Source organism: Alternaria ventricosa, assembly GCF_023758065.1.
Source record: "Alternaria ventricosa strain BMP 2768 chromosome Unknown scaffold_4, whole genome shotgun sequence".
In the NCBI taxonomy this organism is placed as follows: domain Eukaryota; kingdom Fungi; phylum Ascomycota; class Dothideomycetes; order Pleosporales; family Pleosporaceae; genus Alternaria; species Alternaria ventricosa.
Genome location: NW_026055684.1, coordinates 1906898 through 1933451, shown reverse-complemented (window position 1 = coordinate 1933451; position 26554 = coordinate 1906898). Strand labels below are relative to the sequence as shown.

Below are 26554 nucleotides of genomic sequence, written 5' to 3'. Positions count from 1 at the left end.
CATCAAACACCAAACGTACGCGCCACCTCGATGCCAACTACTGTCGCGCTGCCTGTTCCATTGTCGCACTGAGTGTTTGCTCACATTGACAATCCGACATCTCTCAAGCCGGGTTCTAGCACGCAATCGGCTGGCCACGGCCGTCTACTCGCATCAGTAAGTGTGCTTCCGCCCATGTCCGGCCAGCTTAGAGCATTCCAAGTCATCATGACCTTTCCGTTACCTCCGCGCCCTCCCCGCTTTTCCCTACACCATTAGCTCGATTCAAGCCTCTTTGGACTGTGCGATGGCCGCTCTGCTGTCGATCAAGCCAGTCGTGCCCTGCACTTGCCATGTCCGGCATCACATAGCTCTGTCGACTATCGGATCTTGAGCCACGCCTGCCGTTTTGTCAGCGATCCGGCAGTATCGGCTTCAGATCTTTCCTACCTCGAGCCAAATGTCTCCTACTTTGCCTGTTCGAGCTTGTGAACAGAAGCTAACCAGTCAGTGCCCATCGTCCCATACCTCCAGCATGGCGGAGGGCAGGTCCCACTCCAGGCGGTCCTTCCGTCATCGCTTCCGTCTTCATCCATACCTTCAATAGATGTACCTGAGTACACTCCGATAGCAACATACTCTCCCGATCCTCCGACCGAAGCCCCAGACGCTGCGCAGGACGCTCCTCACTCCCACTTCCTCCCTACCATCGATATTCCTACGCAGCATTCTTCCCAAACGAAACCATCTGAACAGGCTACTACATCTCTCGCTGGTACCGACGACTCGTTGACCGAGGACGACGCTCAGATGAAGGGCAGGAAACCCGCCATCGCTGCTGCGGGTACCTTCTTCGGCTTGTTCTCGTTCTCGCAACTATACCAAAACGTTCTTTTCGAAAGCTTGACCCCCTCGAGCGAACGCGCAGACGAAGCAGCCTGGGTCGCGTCGTCACAATCATGGGTAGACCGGAAGGCTTGCAATTGGTTCGGCATGTGTGGCCTGGCGCATCTGAACAAGGCGCAATGGACTACACAGACTGTGAAAGCTCAGAGCCAAAGGACAACAGAAAACGGAAACGAAGCCAAGATTAACTTGACCGACTTCTGGAATGACGCGCGAAACATTCCAGCTGATTACAAACCGTCGGAGCAACTCGAGATACCGCAATACGTGATAGACCACGCGCCGCTCATCCACCTCTTCTCGGGAGAAGAGTACTGGCCAGGCGACATGGCAGAACACTTGATACACACAACACCGCATCTGAACTATACGCCTCTGCAAGCATCTAGCGACCACCCGAACATTAGTGATCTTGGTGACCTTAACAAGTGGGGACGGTTCGTGTACCTCCAGAGCGATGACAACGTCGAGGACCGCCCGTCCTGGCTGGGTGCGGATTACAACATACCCAACGCGCCGAATGATGGAAATGACGACGAAGACGATGACGACAAAGAGTATCACAAAGTGCCTGGACACCTCACGGAGGACAAGAATGGCGAAAAGTCAAGCTGGTGGCATGTCGGTGCTGGCGATACTAGGGATCGAGGTGGCATCCGGCCAGATCCCACAGCTTCCGGTCTACCAGTGCCTTCGGAATTGCCCGAAGGCGAAGAGCTCATTGATGACGATGATAAACACTGGCGATCAGAGCTGCGTTATGCTCGACGCAGCTTCACTGGCAAGAAAGTCGTCGGTGGTCGAAGTGATGCACCTGTGCCGTTGGTTGTTGTAGACAAGGGCGATGGTGTGGTGGACGCTTTCTGGTTTTTCTTCTACAGCTACAATCTTGGTAACGCTGTCTTCAACATTCGTTTCGGCAATCACGTTGGCGACTGGGAACATACTGTGGTCAGGTTCCAGCATGGCGAGCCCAAAGCGGTGTTCTTTAGTGAACACAGCTTTGGAGAAGCGTACACCTGGGACGCTGTAGAGAAGAGTGGACAGAGGGTAAGTTCAATGTCTCAACACCGTAAGCGACACTAACATATCTAGCCCATTGGCTTTTCTGCTACCGGTACCCACGCCATGTACGCTACGGAAGGTGTACATCCATACGTCTTGCCTGGTGGCATTCTCCACGACGTAACGGATCGGGGCCCTCTCTGGGATCCTGTCATGAACATGTATTCATACAAGTACGACTACCGGTCCGACCGCCTTGTCGCGTCGAACCTCAACCCGCGCGCACCTACCTCATGGTTCTACTTTGGTGGCCACTGGGGCGATAAGTTCTACCCACTTAGCGACCCTCGACAATACCGCTTCTTGGGCCAGTACCATTACGTCAATGGACCACTTGGCCCCCGCTTCAAGAATCTAGGGCGGCAAGAAATTTGTCAGGGCAACGGGGAATGTGTGCTTAAGGGACGTCCTGGAGAGAAATCTAGGATCACAAAGAGGTGGGTGAACATCGGCGAGGGCGAAGAGATGAATGAGGAAGACGCAAAACGCGTCTTCGGCACAGAGTAAGATTCCGCGTCTTGAAGATGCGATGACGAGGATATGACATTATTGATAGCGACCTTTTGTTGACACTCATTGTATAGCTGCACGGCGTTTGTGGCATCTGTACTATACCTGAATAGCGTCGTTCGATACCTACGTAACACCGCATCCGTGTTTGTTCATTTTACAGAATTTTCCTCTCGTGTTGGCAGTGGAACTGCGTGACTCAATAGGCAAGTCGTCTCGCGACAGAATCTGCAGAGACGTGTTCCTTGTCATGCTTGGAGTACATTCACTTGTACTGCTGCGTTGGGTAAGTCTAGCGGGCGAAAGCGGGCGACAATCGCCGAATCGGGGCGATGATCGGAGGGGACAACATTCGGGGCACGACTGACTTGACGCAACATGTTCGCAGCATTTTCGGGGGATAGAATGTATGTGGTGCTTCATAATGGAGGGAGTCTGGCTCGGGCCTTGACGAAGGTTTTTCGGGATCAAGTCATGTTCGTGATGAGAATAGCTTGCGACTGCACCTGGCCCGGTGCCGCACGCAGATCTGACAGTCTTCTAGCGTAAGGGGTGGAGGTTGCGAATCCATGAGCGAATATCGCATGCACGATTGCGTGACTGGGCGACGGCTAGAAAACGTCGCTGGCCCTTCTTCGGTTTCGCAGAGTCAGAGGGCAGGAAACATGGCGCGAATCAGTAATCGTTGGCTCATCACATCATCATCAGAGGGTGCGGCGTGTGTAGTTGGCATTTGTGGGACGCCGCGGGGGTGCTCTAGCTGCTAAAGCGGGCCTCGCTGGTTATCTCTTATCAGGGAAGTTCACCTCAGGGTCGCTGAGCACGCATCTCTATTCTTGTAACCCTCGCCGCATGCTCGACGCAGGTCAGCCTCCCTTTCACATCTCTGCCGCCTTACAAGGACGCAGCCTCTCCTATATCGCCTGTTTCCCGCGTGTTTCATTTATCTCTGGCAGACTCGTCACATCTTGTTTTACCGCACTTGCGCCTGATCACCCGCCGCCTGCAGTAGTAGCGTGTCCCTAGCGCACGACATACTGGGCATCATACACTCATCCCCTCCCACCGCTAGAAAGTAGTGGTAAACGTCGCAACGAGGCATGAGGCCAACACGACGATAAGGAACACACCGCCCCCAACGCGACGCGTTGAGACTATTCCATAACCTCACAATTTATCCTATCTGCCCGACGTCCACGTGCCTTGCCCGAGCACTTGACTCCTCCATCGCCACTACCGTATACGTCGCGGCACACTTCAGAATACTACACGATGGCTTTCATACAGCAGCACAGACCGCAGCCCGGAAGGCAGATATCCTACCAAGCACCAGAACCCGCGACCGAACCCGCAACTACCTCATTGCAAGCCAACAGACCTCTTGATCAATCGGAGGAATGGGTCCTCTTCTCGCCGACCGCGCCTTCTGCTACCACTCGCACACACACCACCTCGACCGACCGAACTCCACGGACAGCTGGTCTGTCACGCTTCAGCGAGTTTGGCTCGCTTGAGACTGCTGCGCGGTCCGAACAAGACGATGGTGCTGGCTCATTTCTTGGGACGGAAGAGGAGCTGGATAGTCTAGATGATGGCCTACACGCGTTCCATGAGCCATCGGAATATGGTGCGCCAGTAGGCAGGCTGCAAGAGAGCGGTGATACTGTGTTACCAACCCATGACGGACTGGGCGAGTTCAAGCCGAATGCGACGATGCAGGAACATATGTGGCAGTTCGAGCGACAAAAGCGACGAGCACCCAGGCGGCGATCCAGCGTGCAACGGCACCTGTCAGTCCTCGACGATCATGAGGACACGAACACGGAACACGAGAAGCGACAGCGCATTGAGAGGTGGAGGCTTGAGCAAAGCAAAGCATTACTAGAAGAGATTGAAAAAGAGACAAGGCGGAGGCGGCGAATGAGCATGGTCAGTACGGGAGCGAGTCGGACTGATGCGCAAAAGGAGGTGGGCACAAAACCGCCTACAGCTCAGTCTGTTTCGGACGTGCAGAGCGAATCTTCCGAAGAAGGCACAGAGAACCTATCATTATGGCAACGGATAACGAGGCGGGTGATCAGGGATCTGATCGGTCTGGACGAAGACACACTCTCAGTCATTTTCGGAGAGTCTTTACCTGATGAGGCCGCCACACCTACGCCTGGAACGCCTGCCGAGTTCTCAGCAGACAAAGCTCTGCAAGACGCAGGTATCGACGCGTCCCGGTATTCAGATGATACCTGGCAAACGAAGCTGCTCGAGAGGGTAGCTCAAGAGCTGGGAACGTTGGTCAACCAGCTCTCTGAGCACCCAGGAGCTTTCTCTACATACCAACGAACACAATCAGTACCAGACTACGCGGGTCTCACACCAGTATTATCAAACACGACAGTCGTATCTGAACCCCTATCTTCGAAAACCGCAAGCTCGCAACCTACCACATCTCCCGCCTCAGCTCAATTCGCACCCACCTTTCCCGCGCAAACCTCACACACCTACAGCGAAGCATCATTATGGGGTATCGAAGAAGAACCTACCGAGACCGAAGCCGCAACCTCATCCCACATCCCTCCTGCCTCCACCACAAACATCGCCGACGAGTTAGCACGAGAGCGCGAGTATTGGGAACGCGACATCGACGTCAAAATGATCTTCAACTTTCTCATGAAACGCTTCTCCTCACGACGTCCCAGCATTCCCTCGTCTTCGCATCCCATCCCTCCACCACAACCACTCCGTACCGCCAGTGCTCCTTCCACAACCACAAACGACAACCTCAGCTCCGCCCGCCGAGCAGCCATCATCCGCCAACATCACCCTTTGGTAAACCGGACGACGACCGATAGCAGACTCCCCACGTCGTCCGTGTCTCACCCGAGGGAGTCACGGCGCTTTGCTACATACTACGCGCCCCCGACCGGTGGCAGCAAGACTAAACTCAGGAGTAGCTCTAGTTGCGCCAGTCAGAGTACCAAGAAGAGTAAGAGAAGCGGTGGGTCATCGAGAAACTACTGGGATCTTGGTGGTAGTGTGGGTAGCGGGAGTGTTGTTGGTGGCTGAGGTGAGATGGAAGATGAGATGAGACGAGACATGGATGGATGATTACGATTATTACCCTTTTGGCATTAGAATACCTTTATGAGCATGGCAGTTGCAAGAGCATAGATTACTGGAGTCGGATTGGATAGCCCTTTTTACATGGCTAGTGTCGCTGCTGGATAGAGCGGCGAAGGAACGGTTTCTACTCTCTCACCTTGGCTATAAATCAGAATACCACTGTTTAGATCCTTTTCAGCTCAATTGTATAAATATACCCTTACTCACTATTCTTGCCTTGGAAGCGGTCTTCGAAACCCTAGTACCAATGTGGGCTTCAAGACCCTATACTATCACAGACGATGTGATGGTTAGATTCCATTGTAGCAGGCAACATGGTCAGATGTCCCTTGAATGACGAGATCCAATCACCATGTCGTACATAACTTCACATCACGGCAACACTAAGACATGAGTATGTCGGTATAGCACCATGCTATCCGCGCCAGAGTCAAAGACCCCAACGCAGACTCGCTGGCACTTGATTGATTCTCCCTAGGTCCCATCCTCCCCAACCACTACCAACTTCGCGAACTAGCGCGCGAAACCGACCTCACGTACGTGTTGACAACGTACTGCGGTCCAACAATTGTTGAAGCTCTGTATATCTACAGCCTGCCCTAGGCCGATCTAGATGAAAAGGAAATCCGCATAGGAAACTTTTGGAAAGTACAAACGGGCTGGTATCATGTGGGTATAGTTGTAATGCCCTGTGGACGCCGTTGAAACACTTGTTGAAAAGGCTCATTTACCCGCCTCCCAAAGATATGCAAATCTTTCTCACTCACTGACTGCGCGACTGACGCATTTGTCGTCGCGTTTATTAACTTTGAAAACGGTTGGGCTGAAGTTGATTCAAGCCCACCTTTATATCTTAATCAAGGCGTTAGAATTAGAACTTGAGCTCCTTGGGCTTCTCCCATGTGAAGTCCTGGTTGGTGAAGTGACCGTTCTTGGCGGTCTGGAAGTAGATGGGGTTGATGAGGTTGAGCTCCTTGACGATGACACCGGGGCGGAGGTCGAAGTTGTTCTTGACAATCTCGACGAGCTCGTCGGAGGAGCGCTCCGAGGTGCCGTATGTCTCGACGAAGAGGGAGAGGGGCTCGGCGACACCGATGGCGTAGGACAGCTGCACGAGTGCGCGGCGAGCGAGCTTGGCCTGGACGAGGGACTTGGCGATCCAGCGCGCAAGGTACGCGGCGGAACGGTCGACCTTGGAGTAGTCCTTTCCGGAGAAAGCACCACCTCCGTGGGCACCCCAGCCACCGTAGGTGTCGACGATGATCTTACGTCCGGTAAGACCGGCGTCACCCTGGGGTCCACCGATGATGAAGAGACCGGAGGGTTGGATCTGGCTATGTTAGTATGCTGGACGGACGTATTGAGGTTTGTGGACATACGTGGTAAACGGTCTTGTCATCGAGCATCTTCTCGGGGATGACCTTCTTGATGATCTTCTCCTTGATCTCCTCACGGAGCTTCTCGGTGGTAATGTCCTCGCTGTGCTGGGCAGACACGACGACGGTGTCAACGCGGAGAGGAACGACGGCACCGCCATCGTGGGCGTACTCAACGGTGACCTGAGTCTTGGTGTCGGGTCGCAGCCATGGCAGAGAGCCGTCCTTGCGGGCAGCGGTCATAGCCGAGTTCAGCTTGTGGGAGAGGAGGACGGTAAGAGGGAGGAGCTCGGGGGTCTCGTCGGTGGCATATCCGAACATGATACCCTGGTCTCCAGCACCGAGCTTCTCGAGAGCCTCCTCGTAGTGGAGACCCTGAGCAATGTCGGGCGACTGCTGCTCAATGGCAACGAGAACGTTGCATGTCTTGTAGTCGAAGCCCTTGTCGGAGCTGTCGTAGCCAATGTCCTTGATGGCACCACGGATGATCTTCTGGTAGTCGAGGTGGGCCTTGGTGGTGATTTCACCGAAGACCATGATCATACCGGTCTTAGCGGCGGTCTCGCAAGCGACCTTGGAGAGGGGGTCCTCCTTGAGGCAGGCATCGAGGATGGCGTCCGAGACTTGGTCGCTGGCACACAGTCAGACATGTCCCGAAGAAGATGTGGAGAAAGTCCCGGTTTCAGCAGGTGGGGGATGCCGTCTATCGCGCCGAACGTTACGTGTCCTATCGCGCAACGAACAACATTTCCAGAATCAATTGAAAAAGTAGAGAAAGAGACGTACCAGATCTTATCAGGATGACCCTCGCCGACTACAAAAGTGAAGATACGAAGTCAGTATGTGCCTCACATGGGTTTCGTATAGCCGCGACTTGCCAGACTCCTACACGATATGAGCATGCTGTCTTGTACGATAAGTTTATAGGATGTGGGAGACTTAAAGATGTAAATAGGAACGTGCTTGCGTTCTTGCCGTTGGGAATAGTCATGATAGCGGTGATGTGGGAGGAAGTGGATGGTTTGCTAGTTAGGGCTTTCGACCGACCACGCTCTTATGAAGGAAGATTCGGATGGTGAGGAGAGGGAAGTGAGGGGCTAGAAGAAGTGGAGGATTTATGCAAGCTGCGAGCTTTGGGCATTTGGCAAGACTAACTGCCGACAAAGTGAAAAAAAGTGGATTGGGTGAGGCAGGGCGGCCGAACCGCACCTGGGCAGCGTGGGGACGCTATGTCGCCATTCGGCGTGCTAGGCCCAACCACACGCGCTCCCCTCATATCCCTCACCGCCCGCCCGCAGAAAAGTGTCCCGCCTCGATTCTGTTAAGCCGAAGTGACGCGCCATAATAACTCAGAGCTCAACCGCGACGATGAGTAAATATGGCACCCTGGTTATGGTATGTGGATCGCTCTTTGGAGGAATATCCTAAACTAACAACACAAGGGCCCTGCGGGTGAGATGCATCTCTGTATAAACTGCACATGAGACATTTGCTGACTTCGTTCACCTATATCAAAGGCGCCGGGAAGAGTACCTTTTGCACCGCCCTCATACAACACCTCCAAAACAGCAAGCGCCCCTGCTTCTACGTAAACCTCGACCCCGCCGCCGAAGAATTCGCCTTCGAGCCCGACCTCGACATCAAAGACCTCATCAGCCTCGAAGATGTAATGGAAGAAATGAGCCTCGGTCCCAACGGGGGCCTAATCTACTGCTTCGAGTTCCTCATGGAGAACCTCGACTGGCTCACCGACCCCCTCGAAGAAGTCACCGAAGACTACCTCATCGTCTTCGACATGCCCGGGCAAATCGAACTCTACACACACGTACCCATACTACCGGGCTTGGTCAAGCACCTCATGACCGGGTCCCTCAATATCCGCATGTGCGCCGCATACCTCCTCGAAGCGACGTTCGTTATCGATCGGCCGAAATTCTTCTCGGGGACACTGTCTGCCATGAGCGCTATGATGATGCTGGAGATGCCGCATATCAATATACTGAGCAAGATGGATTTGGTCAAAGGGCAGATTGCGAAGCGCGACCTCAAGCGCTTTGTTGATGTCGATGCGGATCTCATTGAGGACGATCCCGCGCGCAAGAAGATTACGCCGGAGGAGGAGAGGAAACACAGAGATCCGGCGTCGACTGAGAGTCTCATGAGCGGGTCTTCGTTTCATAAGCTCAATAAGGCTGTGGCAGAGCTCATTGATGGCTTCAGCATGGTCTCGTTCCTCAAGCTGGATGTTCAGGACGAGGATAGTCTGGGTGCGGTGCTGAGTTACATTGACGACGCCATTCAGTTCCACGAGTCGCAAGAGCCTAAGGAACCGAAAGATTTGGAAGTCGAGTGATTTTCACACCCGAAAGTGTTTGCATTCAAGGTGTTTTGGCTACGGTAGGCATGTCTGGCATTTGCGGGCGTTTACGAATTACGATGGTTGGAGTATACATGGGCGGAGGGGGTGACGGACAACACGAGCAGAGATACGATACCCAATACAATATCATAGATCACAACCATTGACCACAGTGCGCCATATTGATTAGAAGGAATCACAGTTTGTGACGCCATTCACGGTGTCATGTTGCTTCGGCGCAAACGGCTTATTCTAATAGTATTACCCGAAACACGGCGTATTACGAACCCCTCGCACCAACGTACAGTACGGTGCAGGTAGTAAGCCAGCACAGGGCCTCGGTACCTGCTTCCTGTATACGCCCATGTCCAATTCATAGCCTGGCGTAATCTAACAAACGACTCCCAAAAGTTTCTTGTCGTCGTCCGGCGGCTCGGGATACGTTCGGAGCCGCGCGGTGCGCGACTTGAGCGACGAGAAGACGGCACCCGTGTTCCTAACCAGCGCTTCACGAAGATATGTCGTTATGCATTAGCGCCGACGTTTCCGGTCCCTTCTCGCATGTTGTTAGCATGCTTTATGCCAACTCATCATGTGTAGGATCCGTGGTATCCGCGACTCAAGGCGTCGGTGCAGTGAGACTAAGTCACGCATCCTCACCTGCGCCGGCTCCTATCACCACTAGCCTGCTGCGCAGCCTGCTGAGCGGCCTCATGCCCCAGCTCGCCACGCAATGCCTTGAGCTTAGCCTCTACCTCTTCCTTCTTCTTGGCCTCCTTATCCAACTGCCTCTCCACATCCTCCATCTTCTGCTTGAAGAAGTCCTGCAGCGCCTGCTCTTGCTCCTGGCTGAAAGGAACCTCGTCGGCACCCTTCTCCGGTAGTTGGGCGCTGCGCTCGCCGTTGGGCAGACCGCGTCTGAGCCTGCCGTTCGCACCGAGCGAGGCTTTCTTAGAGCCGCCCTTGCCGGCGGGTATGAGGTAGTTCCACTGGTCTTCCGATGTGAGGGCGTCGAAGAGGGCTTCGGTGGGTTCGTTAAACTGCACCACTTCGAGAAACTCGGAGCGCACGCAGCCTGTTCGCTCCTGCTCTGCTTGCATCTTCTCGTCGCCGTATTTCTCTAGTTGTAGGAAGTGTTGCCGATATTGCGCCTTCTCGCCCGAGATGGGCTGGAAGTGCAGTCTTATGTCGATGTTGAAACCTCCCCATCCTGTCTCGGTGACCTCGAACGGCGGCTTCTCTACCATGCGCAAAGGGTTCTCATATGTGTTGAATATTTTGAACGATACTTTATTGAGCCAGGCGCGGATGTCGGGGTCGCCGTCGGGTACGCGCACGTATACGGTCCAGCGCTTCGTGTGGTCGTCGGGTACGCCCTTGGGGCGGTCGGGGTGGCCTACTGGAGGCAGCTGCCAGGCTTCGGAGCCGATTACTACGCGGGATGAGTGAGTGATTCGCTGCGAGTGTTGTGCTGCATCTTACTGAGGTTTCGGCTGATGCGCTTGTTCTGCCCATCATCAGTATGCGCCTACAGCTGTATCGAAGCGGCCGACTTGCCTTGACGCGCTTATTTGAGGCGGGCGCAGGCATCTTGTGAATCGCACGAGGTGAGATTAACAGGCGCGGTCTTGGATGCTGTGTGAAGTGGTTTGCGCAAATGATAAAGTGGTGTATTCTGTCAAAGGTCGAGCTACGACTGGCACCGATATGCAGGCACGCAGGCTAACAGCTAATCCTTGTCAGCCCGCCCCGCCTACTTGTCCTGGCCCTTTCCACCTCCCTTCTCGTCTCTCGTCCTCTGGTTGTACAGTTTCTCTTGCTTTCCTGCATTTGGCTTTCCCTCGATCCTGTCCAGCGAGTCCTCGATCAGCCCAATATGACCGCGTAGCGTTCCTTCTATCTCGTCCATACGCGCCTCTTGCTCCTCCTCCATGTGATCCAGCTTCTTCGTCACACGGGAGCCTGTAGAATACAACTGTTAGAACCAGAACATTACGCGCTTCTTAATAGAAGTGTGTTCGGGGAGAAGGCGCATTACCTAGATATGTCGCGAAGCCGGCTACAACGGTGAGGTTCGTGCCTACTAGGACGAGATCGTTCTTGAAGAGGTTTCTGAAAGCCTGCATGATAGCTTATTGTAAGGATGTTGATTTTGTCTGGATAGATGCGAGAGGCAGTACAGCAGAAACAATACCATATTGCATTTGGCTCTGAATGAGAGCTCCCGTACGCTAATATGAAGCGTCATGACGACATGGACTTTCTTTCTACTGGTCAGAACTGCGAGTGCGACGTGCCTTACAACGCCATAGTGCTATTAACAGGTTCATCCCGTCTAGTCCATGATTATGTCTTGTTGAAATATGCCTTGACATGGAGCAACAACGCGACCTATATGCAAGACGCGGAGGTGAACAGCTTCTCCGCATATCCCTGTTCGATCTTACGCGACAGACGCGAAGTGGAGTGACATCAGCACTCGTCCCTTTCCATCAGCCATTGCTCTGCCAAACAATATTTTGACCATTTGTCTGATCAACCACCACACAACATAACAATGGCCTCAACAACAGCACAAGCTGCAAAGAAGAAACTCGTGGTATGCGGCGGCAATGGCTTCTTGGGTATGCAATTGAGGAATTCCCCCGAGCTAGCTCGAGCAATAGCCTTACACCAGCACAACAGCTAGCTAATGTAGCAAACAGGCAGCCGGATATGTAGAGCGGCAGCACATAGAGGTTGGAGCGTAACCTCAATATCGTACGCGCATCCAAATCCTCTCCAGATCAATTCAACCCTCTATTAACACCCTCCCAGACGCTCCGGCACACCCCACTGGTCCTCCGTCTCCTCCTCGCAAACACCACCCGACTGGTCCGAAAAGGTCTCATGGCAAAAAGGCGACATCCTCGACCCCGAATCATACACAAAACATCTCGAAGGCGCAGATGCCGTAATACACAGCATGGGTATATTGCTAGAAGCTGACTACAAGGGCGTAATTAGCGGACGGGAGAGCCCAATCAAAGGACTACAACGCGCCTTCAGCAGCACCAAGGCCGGAACACAGAATCCGCTCACACGGAAGGAGGGGGAGAAGTTGAGGCCGCAGGAGAGCGATGGACAGCTTACGTATGAGATCATGAATCGGGATACTGGTATGTTGACGCTGGCATTGCCGATAAATTCCCGGTGGAGACATGAGACTGACTACGTGTGTGAACAGCCGTTTCCCTCGCCCAAGAAGCCTCAACCCGCAAAGTCCCAACCTACCTCTACATCTCCGCCGCCGCCGGCACACCCATCCTCCCCGCACGCTACATCACAACGAAACGCGAAGCCGAATCCCTCATCGCATCTACCTTCCCCACCATGCGATCGATCTTCATTCGCGCGCCCTTCATGTACGATAGCAGCCGTACATTCACTCTCCCCATTGCGGCAGCGGGCGGTGTGGCTGCGATGATAAACAGCGCGGTTGGAGGAAGGCTGACATGGCTCATGGGCGCAGGTGGCATTAAGCCGCTGAAAGCGGATCTGGTGGGTGAGGCGGTTGTAGAGGCATTGGAAGATGAGGATGTCAGGGGCCCAGTTGAAGTACCGGAGATTGAGAAGCTGGGGACGAGAGCGTGGAGGAAGAACATGCTATAAGACAGACGAAGGACATGGATACTTCATGGAATGATACTCGATTCATAATGCTTCAACAACTCCGATCGCATCTATCTAGCGCACTGGAGTACACTCCGAACATTTATGCTCGACATGGTCTGCTACGAAGCAGCTTCCTTTTCTTGAGCCGTACCAAGGACCCTGGCCTGCACATGGTAGCATGGACCCTAGGGTGGCTGTGAATCAGGTACGACCCAGGAGAGCCGAGTTTCTGCGCAGTGGAATTTGAAGCAGCGCTATAACGAGGCTGTTCAGGCACTTGGACAACCATATTGCGTGTTGACTTAGTGCGCTACTCCTCTTCATGTCCTCTTCTTCGTGCTGGATGCGAGTCGCGGCATACGCCCGTCTATGCTGACTGCGATCGCACGCACTCAGACAATCTCCGCGATCGCGGAAGACTGCAAGGCCAGATGACTTCCACGCTCACTTCTTCTTGTGTCCACCCCCATTCACCAACTTCTTCTTCATATGCTTCGGCATCTTCTCCTTCCTCTTTTCGCGCTTCTCCTCCTTAATTGCCTTCTTATGCGCCACCTTCTCGTCATGATCAACATGCTTCTTACCACGGCTAGGGCCCTTATCGAAGATACTCTGATCAACCTCAGATCCAGAGCTACCATCGTCTGACTCATCATCGGAGGCATCCGAGCCGTTCTTGACGACGTTGTCGGCAAGGAGGGCTTGGTAGGGGAGGTCGGAGGCACCACCGGCGTTGACGAGTTCGGCGTCGCGCTCGATGTCGTAGACTTGTTCGAGGGTTTGGGGGATGTATTGGTTGCGGAAGACGTCGTCGTCTTCTTCCTCTTTTTTCCGTTCCTCCTCGGTCAAGGGTTCTTTGCTTAGGAGGCTGCGGATGCTCTCTTCCATCTGCGCCTGCTCCTTGACAGTCTTCGCTCCTGCTGCGCTTGTGATGTAGGCGTAAGCCTTGCGCTCACTAAGCGTCTCGACGTTGCGGGAGCGGAAGAAGTCAGATACGTTCTTGACGTCCATGCGTAGGAACTCGAGAGAGCGAGGATGGTCGTGTTCGACAGCTTGTGAGACATCGATGATCCACTGCTTGCCCTCGTGGTACAGGACGTTGTACTCGCTCAAATCGGCATGGACAAGACGACATGTCTGGTACATGATGCGCATGTACGCCAGCATCTCGAGGTATAGGCTTGTCCACTTCGCGTCCTCTTCCTCTGCGGTAAGACCCTCGAAGCGCACATCCTTCAGACGAGGCGCTGCCTTGCCTTTGCGGTCACCGACGAAGCCCATGACAAGAACGTGGTTCCGCAGCGCATGAGCCATTGGTGATGGAATGCCTGCGTCGTGTATCCTAGCCAGATTCCTACGCTCCTTGTCTGCCCACATCCGTACCATGGCGCGGTTGTTGCTCTTGTTGTATCCTTGCCTGAAGCGGAACTCGCCCTCGACGTACTTCGCGCGGTCCTTGAAGACGAGAATGGACGTCTTATACACCTTGACGGCACGGTGAATAGGGTCGGCGTCCTCCTCTGGCGCTTCTGTCATCGCATGGTATACGTTCGCTTCTTTGCCCGTGGAGATGACACCATGGATCTCTGAGATTACGCCGCGGTTTATGAGTTGCAGCAGGATCATCTGCGTCCTCCGATCCAAAACTTGTTCGGTTGTCGCGCGGTCTGCCTTGTCCTTGTCCCTTGCGTTACCCCCAGACGCACCCGTCATGCGCCCGGTGAGGCGAATCTTGCCCGCATGCTTCGCGAGGGAGGCGACTTGGTCATCGATGGAGGCGTTTGTGTTCGCAGACGGCTTCTGTGGATTCGACTTGTGCTTGTGATCGTCTGGGATATTCGTGTCGTTTAGCTTTCGCTGGCGGTTGTAGGCTTTGGTGAAGTCGTGGTGGTCGCCCGATATTAACTCTGGCACTATCTCGTCCTCTTCCTCGAAAAGATCGTCAATTTCGTTGTCATCATCATTAGTGGCCGTTTCGTTTGTGACGGGCTTTTCGACATGGTCAACTTCTTCATGCTGTTGCTGTGGCAGCTCTATTCCTCCGTCGGTGGTGGTCATGGTTGGTTGTGTGTGGAATGTTTACAGGATCTGAAGGATCGGCATGGGCGTGTATATTTCGTCACACGTGAAATTCGAATAATTCTGCCACTGAGGGGCAACGGCGGGGCGAGCCTTGGAAGGCGGTGTAGCGACCAGTCACGTGCCGATAGTGAGCCCTGCGCAAGTGAGCTTCGGCTTCAGTCGTGAATGTTGGTAGGCAGAAAAAATCGAGTGAAAAGCTTACTAGCTATTTCTGGGTAGCGCCCCGTCTACACCTGCATCTCACATGTCTGGCACCGGGTGTCGGAGCGACTGCGCCGCCTACCAAACTACATCTGTCAGACATCCCCCTTTGTAAGCTCTCCGCGCGTCGATGCGCCGACATGTTTGCAACCGGCCGTTGAAGAGACGTCATTGATAGACGGATGATCGCCAAGATAAGATAGGAGCGCGCGCATCGCTCCAGCTGTCAGGGCTGCCCAGGTGCGCATCTCAATTTCGAGGTCAATCCCTTCCACTTGCTGGGCGCAGCGGCACAGCCACATCCACGCAGCCGGCCAACGCCCAAAGCATAAGAATTAGTGGCTGGGAAGAAGAAACATGAGCCAGACGATGTCAGGCACTTCTCCATTCTGATAGGCGCCTGCGGCGTCGCCGCCAGAACGGGCTCCGCGGCTGCACTATCCTGACACGCCCTAGTCTCCACTGACGGCTGGTGAAACACTTCAGGAGAGCCATCACGACCATTCAGGTCTACGCAGCGCTTGACTTGGAGACATGTTGCATGGGCTTGAGAAGCCGCATGGACTTCGGCCGCTGGCCGCTGATGCGCGTCCTGGCGCGCAGGGGAGATTGCTTCGTATAGCATTTCGTGACTTTTAATAGTCGGTGCTCCTCTGACACGCAGCACTGGCCTGCACTCTTTGTCTAACCTTTCATACTTCACACTCTCTCAGTCGATTCTCTGGACGCAGGTCGACCTCAGTCACTACATTCTTTTCAACGCTCGCTTGCGAAGCACTACATTCCTTAACACCACTCTACGCATTGTTGACATTGTGTCTTGCGTGTGAAACGACTCCGTACAGCACACTCTCGGACGACTACTTCTTTTTGTCTTATCAACTTATCTCGAACAACTAGACTTTACCGAGATATCCACCATGCGTTTCTCCACATACACTACCGCGAGCGTGCTGGCTGCTCTGGCCACCGCTCAGACCTTCACTGATTGCAACCCCATGGAGAAGAAATGCCCTAACAACCCTGCCATGCCCCAAAACTGGGAGACCGACTTCACTGCCGGAAAGGACGCTATCAAGGGATGGAAGCAGACTGCTGGTTCCCTGAAGTATGGACCCGAGGGTGCTGAATTTACCGTTGCGAAGAAGGGTGATGCTCCCACTATTGGATCCGAGGCCATGCTTCACTTTGGATACGTTGAGGTCGTCATGAAGGCAGCTCCTGGCGTCGGCATTATCTCCTCCATTGTCCTTCAGTCCGACAACCTGGATGAAGTCGACTGGGAATGGATTGGTGGTGTTGACAGCCGTGTACAGCAGAACTACTTCGGCAAGGTACGTGAACAACAATTTGCCATGACTTTTTCCGAAAACTAACTCCAGCCAGGGCAACACTACCACCTACGATCGCATGATCGAGGCTGATGCACTCAACAACCAGAACGAATTCCACAAGTACGCTCTCAACTGGACTTCTGAATCGCTCACCTGGATTGTTGACGACAAGCCTACCCGCACATTGAACTTCGCCGATGCCAATGGCGGCAAGAACTACCCCCAAACGCCCTGCAATGTTCGTCTCGGAAACTGGCCAGGTGGTGACTCCAAGGACGAGGGCACTCGCCAGTGGGCGGGAGGAAACGTCACCTACGACGATGCGCCCTTCACCATGACCGTCAAGAGCATCAAGGTCATCAACTACTCGCCAGGCAAGGAGTATGAGTGGACTGACAAGACTGGCGACTTTAAGTCCATCAAGGTCATTGATGCCGGAAACACAGAGGGTGCTCCTGTCAACAGCGTAGCCATCGAGGACTCCGCCGCCGCAACCGGAGCTCCCATCGAATCTGGCATCGACGCCCCAGCCGCCACTGGTGGTTCTGACAGCGGTTCCGACTCAAAGCCCTCCGGTGCATCCACCACCTGCACAGAGAGCGACGCAGCAAAGCCCACACCTCCCGCTGTCCCAGCCGGCGGCAATGGCGGATCCGGCTTCAACTACCCCACCGGCGGCGCTGCTGTCCCCCAAGAGTCAGGCAGCCCTGACTCGCCCACTGGCAGCGATAGCGAAGATGAGCCATGCGAGTGCGGTACTGCTACCGTCACCGTCACCGGCGCTCCCCCAGCAATCACCAACGCACCGCCCGCCACCTTCACGACTGAGTACCCTGCCGTGCCCATCTCCAGTCTGATCACTTCCGCGGTAGCTTCATCTCCTCCTTACCCTACCGAGTCTGGTCTGGAGATCGACACTCGGTCCGCACCTGGTGTTGTTGTGCCTTCAATTGCGCCTACTGGTGCGCTGCCCCAGCCCTCTGGCAACGCTACCTTCTCTGCTCCACCATCGCAGTTCACTGGTGCGGCGAGCCATGTCAAGGCCGGTGGTCTTGTCGGTGCTGTGATGGGTGCCGTCTTGCTTGCTTTCTAAGTCGCTTGACGGGATACTGATGATATGGGAAAATATATGCAAGGGAAAATTACGTTGGTTGTAAATATTATTTCAGTGGTAGAGCGTTCGATACGCATACTACATTTTTTTGACGATAAAGACACGTTTTGATCAAATTTCTCTTTCTTTATAAGTGCTTCCTTATGGGTAATTGCTATTGCACATTACGTTACGTACGACCTTGACTACACTATTCATTACCGATAAAGCTTGTCCTTCCTAGCCGGCTTCCCATCCATAAGTCCAATCCTCCCTACATCATCATCAGGATCCATGTCAGCAACGAACCCCGGAATCTCATGCAAAGTCTCGCACTCTTCAATATCAGCAATCGTAGAATACAGTTGCAGTCTCGCCCGGTACGTCTGTTGTAACTCGGCCCCAAGCCTGAAGACTGTATGCCCGTCCAAGATCGCACTCCATCGTCGCCTGAAGCCATAGACAAGGCAGAGGCCTGAGCTGATCAAAGCCCATAGTCCGAATAGAGCGACAGGAACAGCAGCCGGCATGACGCCTGGTTCGATTACGGTACCAGCGACAAAAGCCGTGAGGTCGGGAACGTGTGATTTGAGGCGTGTTCCGTTCTCGCTTATGAAATCCTGACCGTCATTGTACATGAGCTTGATTGCATAGGTGGAATAAGCTTGCAGAAGAGCCTGTCGAAGTTGGTCGGCTTGTAGATATTCCACCTGAGTGTCAACTATCAGGTTGCCAACCATAATTTCCGTATTTCCTGTTGTTGTGCCAAGTGGTGACGGTAGGCCTATTGAGTCAAACAGCCACTTCAACCAACCGTCGTCGTTGATGTTGAGTGTACACGCAAGTGTCTCTGCGCCAAAACGTTTCGCACACTTGTTCTTTAGAGTAGGCACCGGGGTGTCGCTTCGTTGGAAGTTGGAGTAAGTAGAGCGCACGCCATCGATTTTTGCTGAGCCTACACTGCTGCTTGACGTACAGGACGCACCAATTGCTTTGAGTCTCTCCTCACCATCGATGTACTCTCCGGTCAACGACTCGATTGTACGGACGATCGTTCTGTTTGGGGGACTTAAAAAATTGGAAGATGTCTGCCACAGCAGAACCTCAAAAGTTCTCTTGTGTTCGATTCCGGGATACGGTTTTGAAGGATCTTCTTGCAGGTTATGATAGCAATAAGACGTTGACGGGTTTTCCGTCTCATCAAGCCAGCCGCAAGGCGGTTCGTTGTTAGAGCCTGTTTGTGGCGACAGGGATTGATACGCAGTCTCTAAGACTGCACCGATACTTACTACCCCTTTCACTAGATCCTCAAGGGATGGTTCAGCGTGACCTCCTCCGAGCTCTTTCTTTACCTCCACCAAGGTACTGTTATCATGAAGACGGTACGACATATACTTGACTTCTTTACCATCATTGACAAGGGCGCATCCTGTGCAGTCTGAAGTCGGAGCTGTGCTCGGTTCAGGAGACGAGGTGGAGGTAGCAGCTGGAGCAAGGCTGTCAGTCGGGTCCAATGGGGAGGCTGCAGTCGTAAATTCTTCGATGGGAGGATCTTCATCCGCTCTTCGCGCAGTTCCTATTCGTTCGAAATCGGGAAAGGTGGAGTTCCTTCCCCAGACATCTGTTGAATATCGACGGTCTTTTAAGAGAACGAAGTCAGACAGCGTGTCTACGATCTTGCAATCGTAATGTAGCAACAGACCCCAAGCTTTTCCCTCGATAGGAGTTTCACCTTGAGTGATCAAAAATATATCTTCGACGCTCTCAGTGTTCGGAAGTATCACCGGAACATTCCTCAAAAAGTCGCTTTTCGATCGGTCGAAGTTGTCAGGTGTGTAAACAGCACCATATCCGAAAACACGCGCGCCGATGGAGGTTCCTCGAGACGGTTTGCGACCCCCAAGGATGGCGTTGAACGTCGATTGAACGAATCCGGTAACATCCGCTCCTTGCCCTGGCTTACCATGAAGGAAACCACTAGTCATCTCAAGACAGAGGCCTGATAAGGGCCAAGCCACGAAGACAACAACGCTTGGAAGTGCCAGAACAAACCACAACCGAGAAGGAAGCTTGCTATGCTGGTTGCGTACCCTACGCATTTGCACAGCCCATTTGAATGCTTTCATCCAGCCACCGGGGCCAGACCATGTATTGTCAGCATGCAACATAAGACGCATGGCGTCTTGAACCCTCCAATTTCGCTCCATGAGCATGCCAGCCTCGGCACCAGCCAGTCCGTAGAGACTTAAGCTCAGACCAATCACTCCGGCGACGAACCAACTGTAGAAGACCCATTTGGCACCCTGCGGTCCGAACGCTACTGTCGAGTCGGGGTGGAGTGGGGCGAGGTAGATGCGCCAGATGGTGATGAGATAACATACTACCATCACCGGTCCAAGGATGCCGACTATCGTGCGAAAGTAGAAGCGGCGAAGAGGTTGACCGAGTGAACCGAGGTCCGCTTCTGGTGAAGCATTGGCATCCGCAACATCTATATGTTCTGAGGTGAGACTGGCTGCGTGGTTTTGCATATAGACTTCGGACGGGTGAACAATTGCACCCGCGCCAAAATTCTGCGGGTAGCCGTTGACGCTCGCATTCCGCGGGTATGAGTTGGCATTGCCATTGTGTTGATGTTGAGCACTTTCAAGGTTCTGTTGGAGATCGTATTCTGAGGTGAACTCGTGGTCAGAGAGAAGGCTAACTGAGGAGACTTCCGTGGTGAGCCCTTGCGGTCTGCAACTGTCAGCCGCAAAACCAGGTCTCGTCGCAGGACGTAGTTTACCGGTACTCGGACTCATGTTCCTCCATCTCCCAAGCACGGGCTCCAGGCACACCGAGTGAGTAGTAACGTTGAGAACTCATGTCGGCCGGACGACGAAGATGAGACGCAAAATTTTGCAGTGAGGCTGGATGGCGGACCATCTTGGATATAAGGCGCACTACTACCCGTGTCTTTGGCATAGCGGTTCCAGCCTTGTGATGTTGCACAAGGCTGTGGTCGAGGTGTGGGGGCGAAAGAGCGAGATTGAACTTCAGCCCTTGCACCTTCTGTATTGGCAGCCAGCTGTTCGGCGTCCACATGAAAACACCGATCGCTCACTATTGGCAGGCACCATGAACATCATAGCTTAATATTGCGCTATTAATCTTGTGACTACATGAGGACTGCTTCTTGTAATCCCGGTGAGAATTGATGCAACTACCTGGCCAATCGCGTGGAGAGTATGTGTGCACAACATAGGACAAGTCGGCGCAGCACCAAATGCGCCTTCCCAAGCACCTTCTCAAGCACCTTCCAAGGCACCGTCCTTGATAACGCAGCTAACATTTCCGCCCCAATACCACCCCGCGTTGATGGCCACTCCCACGAAACATCCTACCACTACTCACACGTATTTCAGACATCTCTAACCGTAACCCTGAGATTAGGACCAATCTCTCTTCTCACAACATAAAACCCACTGTCTTCCCTCCTCTCCGTGGTGTACTGATGCTGTTTACTTCTCTGCCACCACTTCTTCTTAGCAGCTCGTGAGCACTTCGCCTTGATACAACTAATCCATTTGGAGCATATGCAAAGCGAAGATTTGTACCATGCACATTTTCCGCCACTTCCAGTCCCCTCCGCTCCTGCTTTTGTAGCATTCTTTTTATCACTAGCAGCACCCTCGGCTGCGGGCACACCTCGTGGCTGCCGCTTCGTCCGTCTATCTCGCTGGCCCCACTTTGTCCGCCGTTGAACTCCTTCGAGCAAAGAGCCGGAGATGAGATATGTTGATGGATCGGGAGGGTAGGGGTTGACGAGACCGTAAGGTGTGCTGAAGGGCGTGGGTGTGATGGGTTGGAGGTAGGAGAATTTGCTTTCGGAGCGGAGTTCTGGTGCTGTCGCGACGGTGCAGTGGCTTCGTGTACGCCTGAGATCGGGTGAAGAACGTGATGCCGGTTCATGTTTTACAGGCGCTTTGCGGTATGAACTGGGATAGCGGTGATGGACGTTCGTGGAAGAAGATGCCTCTTCATGCTTGATTTTGCTCGTTCCTGTCGGGATGTAGTATCCCTTTTCTGGTTCCTCTTCTATCTTGACTTTGGAGGCTGGGTGTGACGCATCGAAGTCACGGAAAGTCTCGACAGCGAACCTCTTGTAGCTCGAGCTAACCGACGGACCTGAAGTTTGGCTGCGAAGTGACAGTACGTCCCTATGTACTAAAGAAACATCGCTCTCCTTCTTGACTACTGTAGATCGGTAGAACTGTTCAGCAATAGGGGTCGGTACGCGGAGTGGAGATTTGGACCATGCTGTTGTGAAGGATGGATAGCGTGGAGGTGTATCGGGATCGGCTTTATCTTCGACCTTGATGTGAACTGTATGATGACGGGAGGAAGGTCCTCCGGGCTTGACTACTTTTGTTTCTTCCCTGTAGTCTCGACGTCGGGATGCTGGCGAGGTTAGACATACCGTGTTATCGGGACTCTCGGGCTCAACTTTTACTCGTGCGCGAGTCTCTTGCTTCCTTCCCACTACTGCTATGGTGCTTTCAGTTCCAAGCGCGCTGAACCGCCCAGGTATTTGTATGATTTCGGGAGCCTTTGGTGGCACAGCATTTCTGCTGTGTGTACGACGATCCCGTCCTGAAGAGTTTCGCCTGGATTCGGTGACCTTAGGGAGGACCATTGTATGCCAGGGCTATCTTGATAAGGTTTCGATAGTATAGTAGATGATTGCGACGCAGAACTCGTTCCCTGTCCTCGCAATCTTCGACGATGTTGCTGAATAATTGAATGCAGGTAGGCGTGCAGGATAGGTTTTAGACAATCGAAGTGCTTGGTGAGTGAGTAAAGATAGAGCCCGGTGATGTGCCATCGGTTGCCGACGATGGGACAACGTGATCGGGGATGGGCCTGGACGCGGTAGATGCTGTGAGGTCTGCAGGGCAATTACGAATTTCGCTGGTCGTCTACTCAGTGTGGCATGTCATGTGTGGGTGTACCCAGGAAAAAGGGTCCTGGGTGGAGTCATGGGCCCAAGATTCAATCGAACACCTGTTCTTCGCGGATAAAGACGCGTAAGCTGTTCTGGTCATGTTTTGATGTAAGCATGCCCGAATGTAAATGTAATGAAGACGTCGGACCAGCGCAAAGAAGACGATGTTGACGGAGTTATGGCATTGTCTGTCTGTAAGATCGAAAAACCTGGGTCAGCTGACCACCCATTGACACTGACACTGGCTCAACTGCGCCTCTTCCCGTTGCTCTCGATGCCTAATACGTCCCATACGTTGCGATGTGGAAACTGGAACATTACCCTTGGAATCGTCCAAACGCAACATCACCTCCTCCGAAAGTGGAGCAAGGGTACCGTCCGATTCCATAGTCATTTTCGAACAATAAGGGGTCTTTCCATTTGGCGTCCACTTCTCGACCAACTCAACGGCGTAGGGGCAATCCGGCAGCGGGGTTGGATTATCCACATCAACCGTGCCCGATGCCGAATTTGTAGCGCTGGTAGTTGCAGCTCTGGTAGGATAGATATTACCCTCAATCAGGGTCTCATTGAAGATACACTGCCACAGACTATCCCCAGGTTGGAATAGAGTGTTCGAAGTCCCAGGATGCATCCGTAGCTCTTCAGCGAGAGATAGCTCATCCTCACCAAGCAATACAATCTTGTCGTAGGTAGTGCGGAAGTGATACGCAAAATCGTTTTCGTGCTCAGCATTGTTGACCGCTAGAAGCTCCAAAGGTGGAATGTTCGGTATGCGTTCGCCATGGCGGATAGTTTCGTTGCTTCCCGGTGGCTCCACGGCTATCATGATCGTGCTGTCGTTACCCGCCAAAGCTGGAAGTATGCTTACTTGAAATGCTGTTTCAGACGCGCATTGCCACGCATTAAATTGATCCTTGCTTGCCAAACATGCCATGCTCTGTTGCTGCGGAAGTTCAACAGGCAACGCAAAGATGCCACGTCGGAGGTTATTGGTGATGTTGGTACTTGAAGGGCCACTGCTAGTAACGTGTGCTGTCGCATCCTCATTACTATAGAATCCACGTTAATGGCGTCCTTATGATTTGACTTCGTACACCTTACCTGGTTGAAGATCGATCTTTGACAGCCAGAAGACTCAGGCCGATCGTAAGGAGCATCAGAAATTGTAAAATCAGCAGAGTGAAGATACGTTGCCGCTGAGACATTCGCTGCCATATACATCTTGGAAGGCTAGGCAGAGGCTTGTTGAAATTATCCGCTTCGTCGCATGAAGGCACGAAGACTTCTTTCTCTTCTTGATCTGGACTGAGTATAGGAGCCGAGAGAATGTTACTCCTTTCGAAAGGGACCGCCTCGATCCCATCCTCAATCTTTCTGATTAGACATGTTCCCGAATGAATTCCAGATGTGTTTGTTGAGTCAGAGCCCCCGTAGTTGGCTGGGAAGGTGGTATAAATGCTAGGGAGTGGCTGAATGCTGCTGATTGACCGGTAAGGCAGCCGCATGAGTGCAGTCCAAAGTTATGTTCGAATAAATACTAATAAAGAATGTATTCCTGGCGTTGGATCTGGACCGGCCAGACACACAGGGCTGCAGGAAGCGAATGAGAGATTAGAGAGTGAGTAAAAACAATGAGTGCCGCATACCAGAAATAGTCCCACATGAAGGGATATAAACGTTTGCTCATGACCTGTTGAGTTCATGAGAAGTATGTGCCGTGCTTGCATATCGCTTTAGCTATGCCGTTCTCTAACCACAGCTCGATATCCAATCGAACACCCACCACGGCTGGGGTCTGCCTGGATCTCGGCTCGTGCTTGCTATCAGACCAAGTACACATTGGGTAAAGACGATGGAAGTGTAATCGTTAGCAACCTAGAGTATTGGCTCTGCGTTCCCCATATGCGATGGATTGTAGGTGGACGATGCGATAGCCGCCCATCCTCATGCCGGTCCTCGGGACGGCCGTGGTGCCTGGAAAGTCAAGGCGCGGACCGGACCGAATGCGAACAACTGTCGCGAAGAATGGCATCAGGGATGGCTGAATCACTTGCGCGCTATGTGCGAGCCTGGGTCACGCGAATACTACCCGGCGTAGAGTATTGTTGTCAAACTGTGTTGGATGCGCACAGGTCCTACTGCAGAAGTTGGACGTAAACACCTCCGTATCGAATCGTACATGGTTGTTGGAGCAAGCAGCGCGAAAGGTTGTACCGTGTGTCAACGCGCGTGTTTGGTGTGTGACGAGTAGCCGCCGCCCAGACGTGCCGCAGGTCGCATCACGGGTCAAAGACAGAGCGATCGAGTAGAGCTGTCGGCCTGTATCTTTGCCGTCTCGTTCATTTACCGCCGAGTGCAGAATTGCAGCACGTGTGAAAACTCATGCTTCGTCGATGGCCTAAGTGATGGGTCCAGGGTACGGAGACGCGTCGTGGAAATGTGGGTGGTTGGTTGGGCTAGCAGCTCCACCAGCTCTTCCGAGGCGGGCAGGATCGACCCGAAGCGCGTCAGGAACCCGACCAATACGTTCACGACCCTCCAAAGACACCCCATTAACTCCCGCTTCCTCTTGGTGAGGAACAAGACGCGCTTCGAATTGTGCAGTTGCGTTCCCGTTCCAAGAGTGCACTAATATCTACCCCGTTCTACTGTCTGCTCCCCGGTGAACGCAGAGGCCACCAAGTTTCGCAAGTATTGACATGTTTCGAAACAAGAAACAGTGCACCAGCGTCATCTCACCATTGTTTCGGAGACAGGCAATCTTCAGGATTTTATACTGGATTGCGCATATTTCCTACTTCGATACAGCTGACCAACATGGCTCCCCTGGCGTCATCCGCTCTGTTTCCAAACATGCCAAGCTGAACGAGTAGGAGACTGAGCATCAAGATACCGACATGCTTGCTGATGATCCCATGTTCTCTGCTAATATTAGACATCTGAGAGAGGTAGCGTGCCTGAAGTGGTTCAAGGCTGCGACAACTAAGCTGCAAAGGTGCTGAGCTCATCCACCCAGCCCGAATGTGTGCCACGATGACGGGAGGAAAAACTCAGCCCCAGATCTGAAGCGTATAATACTTGAGCATGAACCGTTGAGAAGTGCTTTTTCGTCCCTCTCCTCGTATTATACCCACTCCTACGCTCGGTCAACATGGAATTATTACAACCTTCTCCCCGCACAGCGCCCGCCTCTATGACATTGATGGCAAGACGACAAAAGATAAATTGGCTGCTGTTCGCATCGAGCGCTTTACTTTGTGCTCTATCCATGACCGTATTCGGATTGATCAGTTCTGTGGTGGCTTGGATACATGACCAAAAGCATCAGGTGCATGTTTATCATGTGGACTGGCCTGGAAATCCGACCCAAATCAATGTCGAACCCAAGCATGTGTGGACGGACCAAGGGCACGAGAGCAACGGCGCAGCAGTATATGGATTCTTCCTGGGCGTTTTCGGCATGGTGACAGCATGGAGGATGAGAAAGACTGGACAGGTATGGCAAATGAGATGTTTACAGTTGTTTGAACAGCGTACTGATAGTCATGGCAGGGTCGAAAAAGTGTTAGCGCCCTTGCTGTCCTGTCGTTGCTCGGAAGCGTGTTCTGCCTGTCAGCGTTCATCTTCGTCTTCGTAGTGACGTACCAGACCACTGGTCAGCACATCAAGGAACCCATCGCCTCCAACACAGTCGGCATCGATTACCCGTATCTAAGATGGACGCCCGAGACGTGGTTCAAGGCCGTCCTAGATCTTCCTCTGGCTGACGGAACGCAAGCCGCCGAGATCAAAACGAGGCTTGGTTGCATGGTAGCCTGGCGGTGGATATTGCTTCCTCTCTTACTTGTATATATCACGACCTTTTGCGTCGCAGTGATGACTTGGTCAAGG

At 53.1% G+C, this 26554-nt stretch overlaps 11 protein-coding genes across 11 annotated transcripts; 5 read left to right on the top strand and 6 right to left on the bottom strand.

Annotated features, from left to right (window-relative positions):
* Positions 1-514: 514 nt before the first annotated feature.
* Positions 515-2457, top strand: J4E93_003319 (uncharacterized protein; the record flags this gene model as incomplete). Its single annotated transcript, XM_049341259.1, has 3 exons — positions 515-563; positions 611-1935; positions 1981-2457. The coding sequence occupies 3 exons, from the start codon at positions 515-517 to the stop codon at positions 2455-2457; spliced, it is 1851 nt and encodes a 616-aa protein (XP_049202141.1).
* A 1275-nt stretch (positions 2458-3732) lies between these two features.
* J4E93_003318 (uncharacterized protein) lies at positions 3733-5520 on the top strand (the record flags this gene model as incomplete). The annotated part of the gene is made up of 1 exon (XM_049341258.1): positions 3733-5520. One exon carries the CDS (start codon positions 3733-3735, stop codon positions 5518-5520), a length of 1788 nt encoding a protein of 595 aa, XP_049202140.1.
* Positions 5521-6448: 928 nt separating this feature from the next.
* J4E93_003317 (uncharacterized protein) lies at positions 6449-7944 on the bottom strand (the record flags this gene model as incomplete). Its single annotated transcript, XM_049341257.1, has 3 exons — positions 6449-6907; positions 6957-7584; positions 7868-7944. The coding sequence occupies 3 exons, from the start codon at positions 7942-7944 to the stop codon at positions 6449-6451; spliced, it is 1164 nt and encodes a 387-aa protein (XP_049202139.1).
* Positions 7945-8321: 377 nt separating this feature from the next.
* On the top strand, positions 8322-9306 carry J4E93_003316 (uncharacterized protein; the record flags this gene model as incomplete). The annotated part of the gene is made up of 3 exons (XM_049341256.1): positions 8322-8348; positions 8396-8420; positions 8471-9306. 3 exons carry the CDS (start codon positions 8322-8324, stop codon positions 9304-9306), a joined length of 888 nt encoding a protein of 295 aa, XP_049202138.1.
* A 662-nt stretch (positions 9307-9968) lies between these two features.
* On the bottom strand, positions 9969-10902 carry J4E93_003315 (uncharacterized protein; the record flags this gene model as incomplete). Its single annotated transcript, XM_049341255.1, has 3 exons — positions 9969-10744; positions 10795-10819; positions 10876-10902. The coding sequence occupies 3 exons, from the start codon at positions 10900-10902 to the stop codon at positions 9969-9971; spliced, it is 828 nt and encodes a 275-aa protein (XP_049202137.1).
* Positions 10903-11065: 163 nt separating this feature from the next.
* On the bottom strand, positions 11066-11438 carry J4E93_003314 (uncharacterized protein; the record flags this gene model as incomplete). Its single annotated transcript, XM_049341254.1, has 2 exons — positions 11066-11274; positions 11351-11438. 2 exons carry the CDS (start codon positions 11436-11438, stop codon positions 11066-11068), a joined length of 297 nt encoding a protein of 98 aa, XP_049202136.1.
* Positions 11439-11869: 431 nt separating this feature from the next.
* J4E93_003313 (uncharacterized protein) lies at positions 11870-12963 on the top strand (the record flags this gene model as incomplete). Its single annotated transcript, XM_049341253.1, has 4 exons — positions 11870-11936; positions 12018-12072; positions 12130-12470; positions 12539-12963. The coding sequence occupies 4 exons, from the start codon at positions 11870-11872 to the stop codon at positions 12961-12963; spliced, it is 888 nt and encodes a 295-aa protein (XP_049202135.1).
* A 447-nt stretch (positions 12964-13410) lies between these two features.
* J4E93_003312 (uncharacterized protein) lies at positions 13411-15024 on the bottom strand (the record flags this gene model as incomplete). The annotated part of the gene is made up of 1 exon (XM_049341252.1): positions 13411-15024. The coding sequence occupies one exon, from the start codon at positions 15022-15024 to the stop codon at positions 13411-13413; it is 1614 nt and encodes a 537-aa protein (XP_049202134.1).
* Positions 15025-16169: 1145 nt separating this feature from the next.
* On the top strand, positions 16170-17676 carry J4E93_003311 (uncharacterized protein; the record flags this gene model as incomplete). The annotated part of the gene is made up of 2 exons (XM_049341251.1): positions 16170-16583; positions 16636-17676. 2 exons carry the CDS (start codon positions 16170-16172, stop codon positions 17674-17676), a joined length of 1455 nt encoding a protein of 484 aa, XP_049202133.1.
* Positions 17677-17894: 218 nt separating this feature from the next.
* J4E93_003310 (uncharacterized protein) lies at positions 17895-20541 on the bottom strand (the record flags this gene model as incomplete). Its single annotated transcript, XM_049341250.1, has 4 exons — positions 17895-18631; positions 19072-19162; positions 19767-20412; positions 20462-20541. The coding sequence occupies 4 exons, from the start codon at positions 20539-20541 to the stop codon at positions 17895-17897; spliced, it is 1554 nt and encodes a 517-aa protein (XP_049202132.1).
* Positions 20542-21076: 535 nt separating this feature from the next.
* On the bottom strand, positions 21077-22952 carry J4E93_003309 (uncharacterized protein; the record flags this gene model as incomplete). The annotated part of the gene is made up of 2 exons (XM_049341249.1): positions 21077-22077; positions 22901-22952. 2 exons carry the CDS (start codon positions 22950-22952, stop codon positions 21077-21079), a joined length of 1053 nt encoding a protein of 350 aa, XP_049202131.1.
* Positions 22953-26554: the final 3602 nt, after the last annotated feature.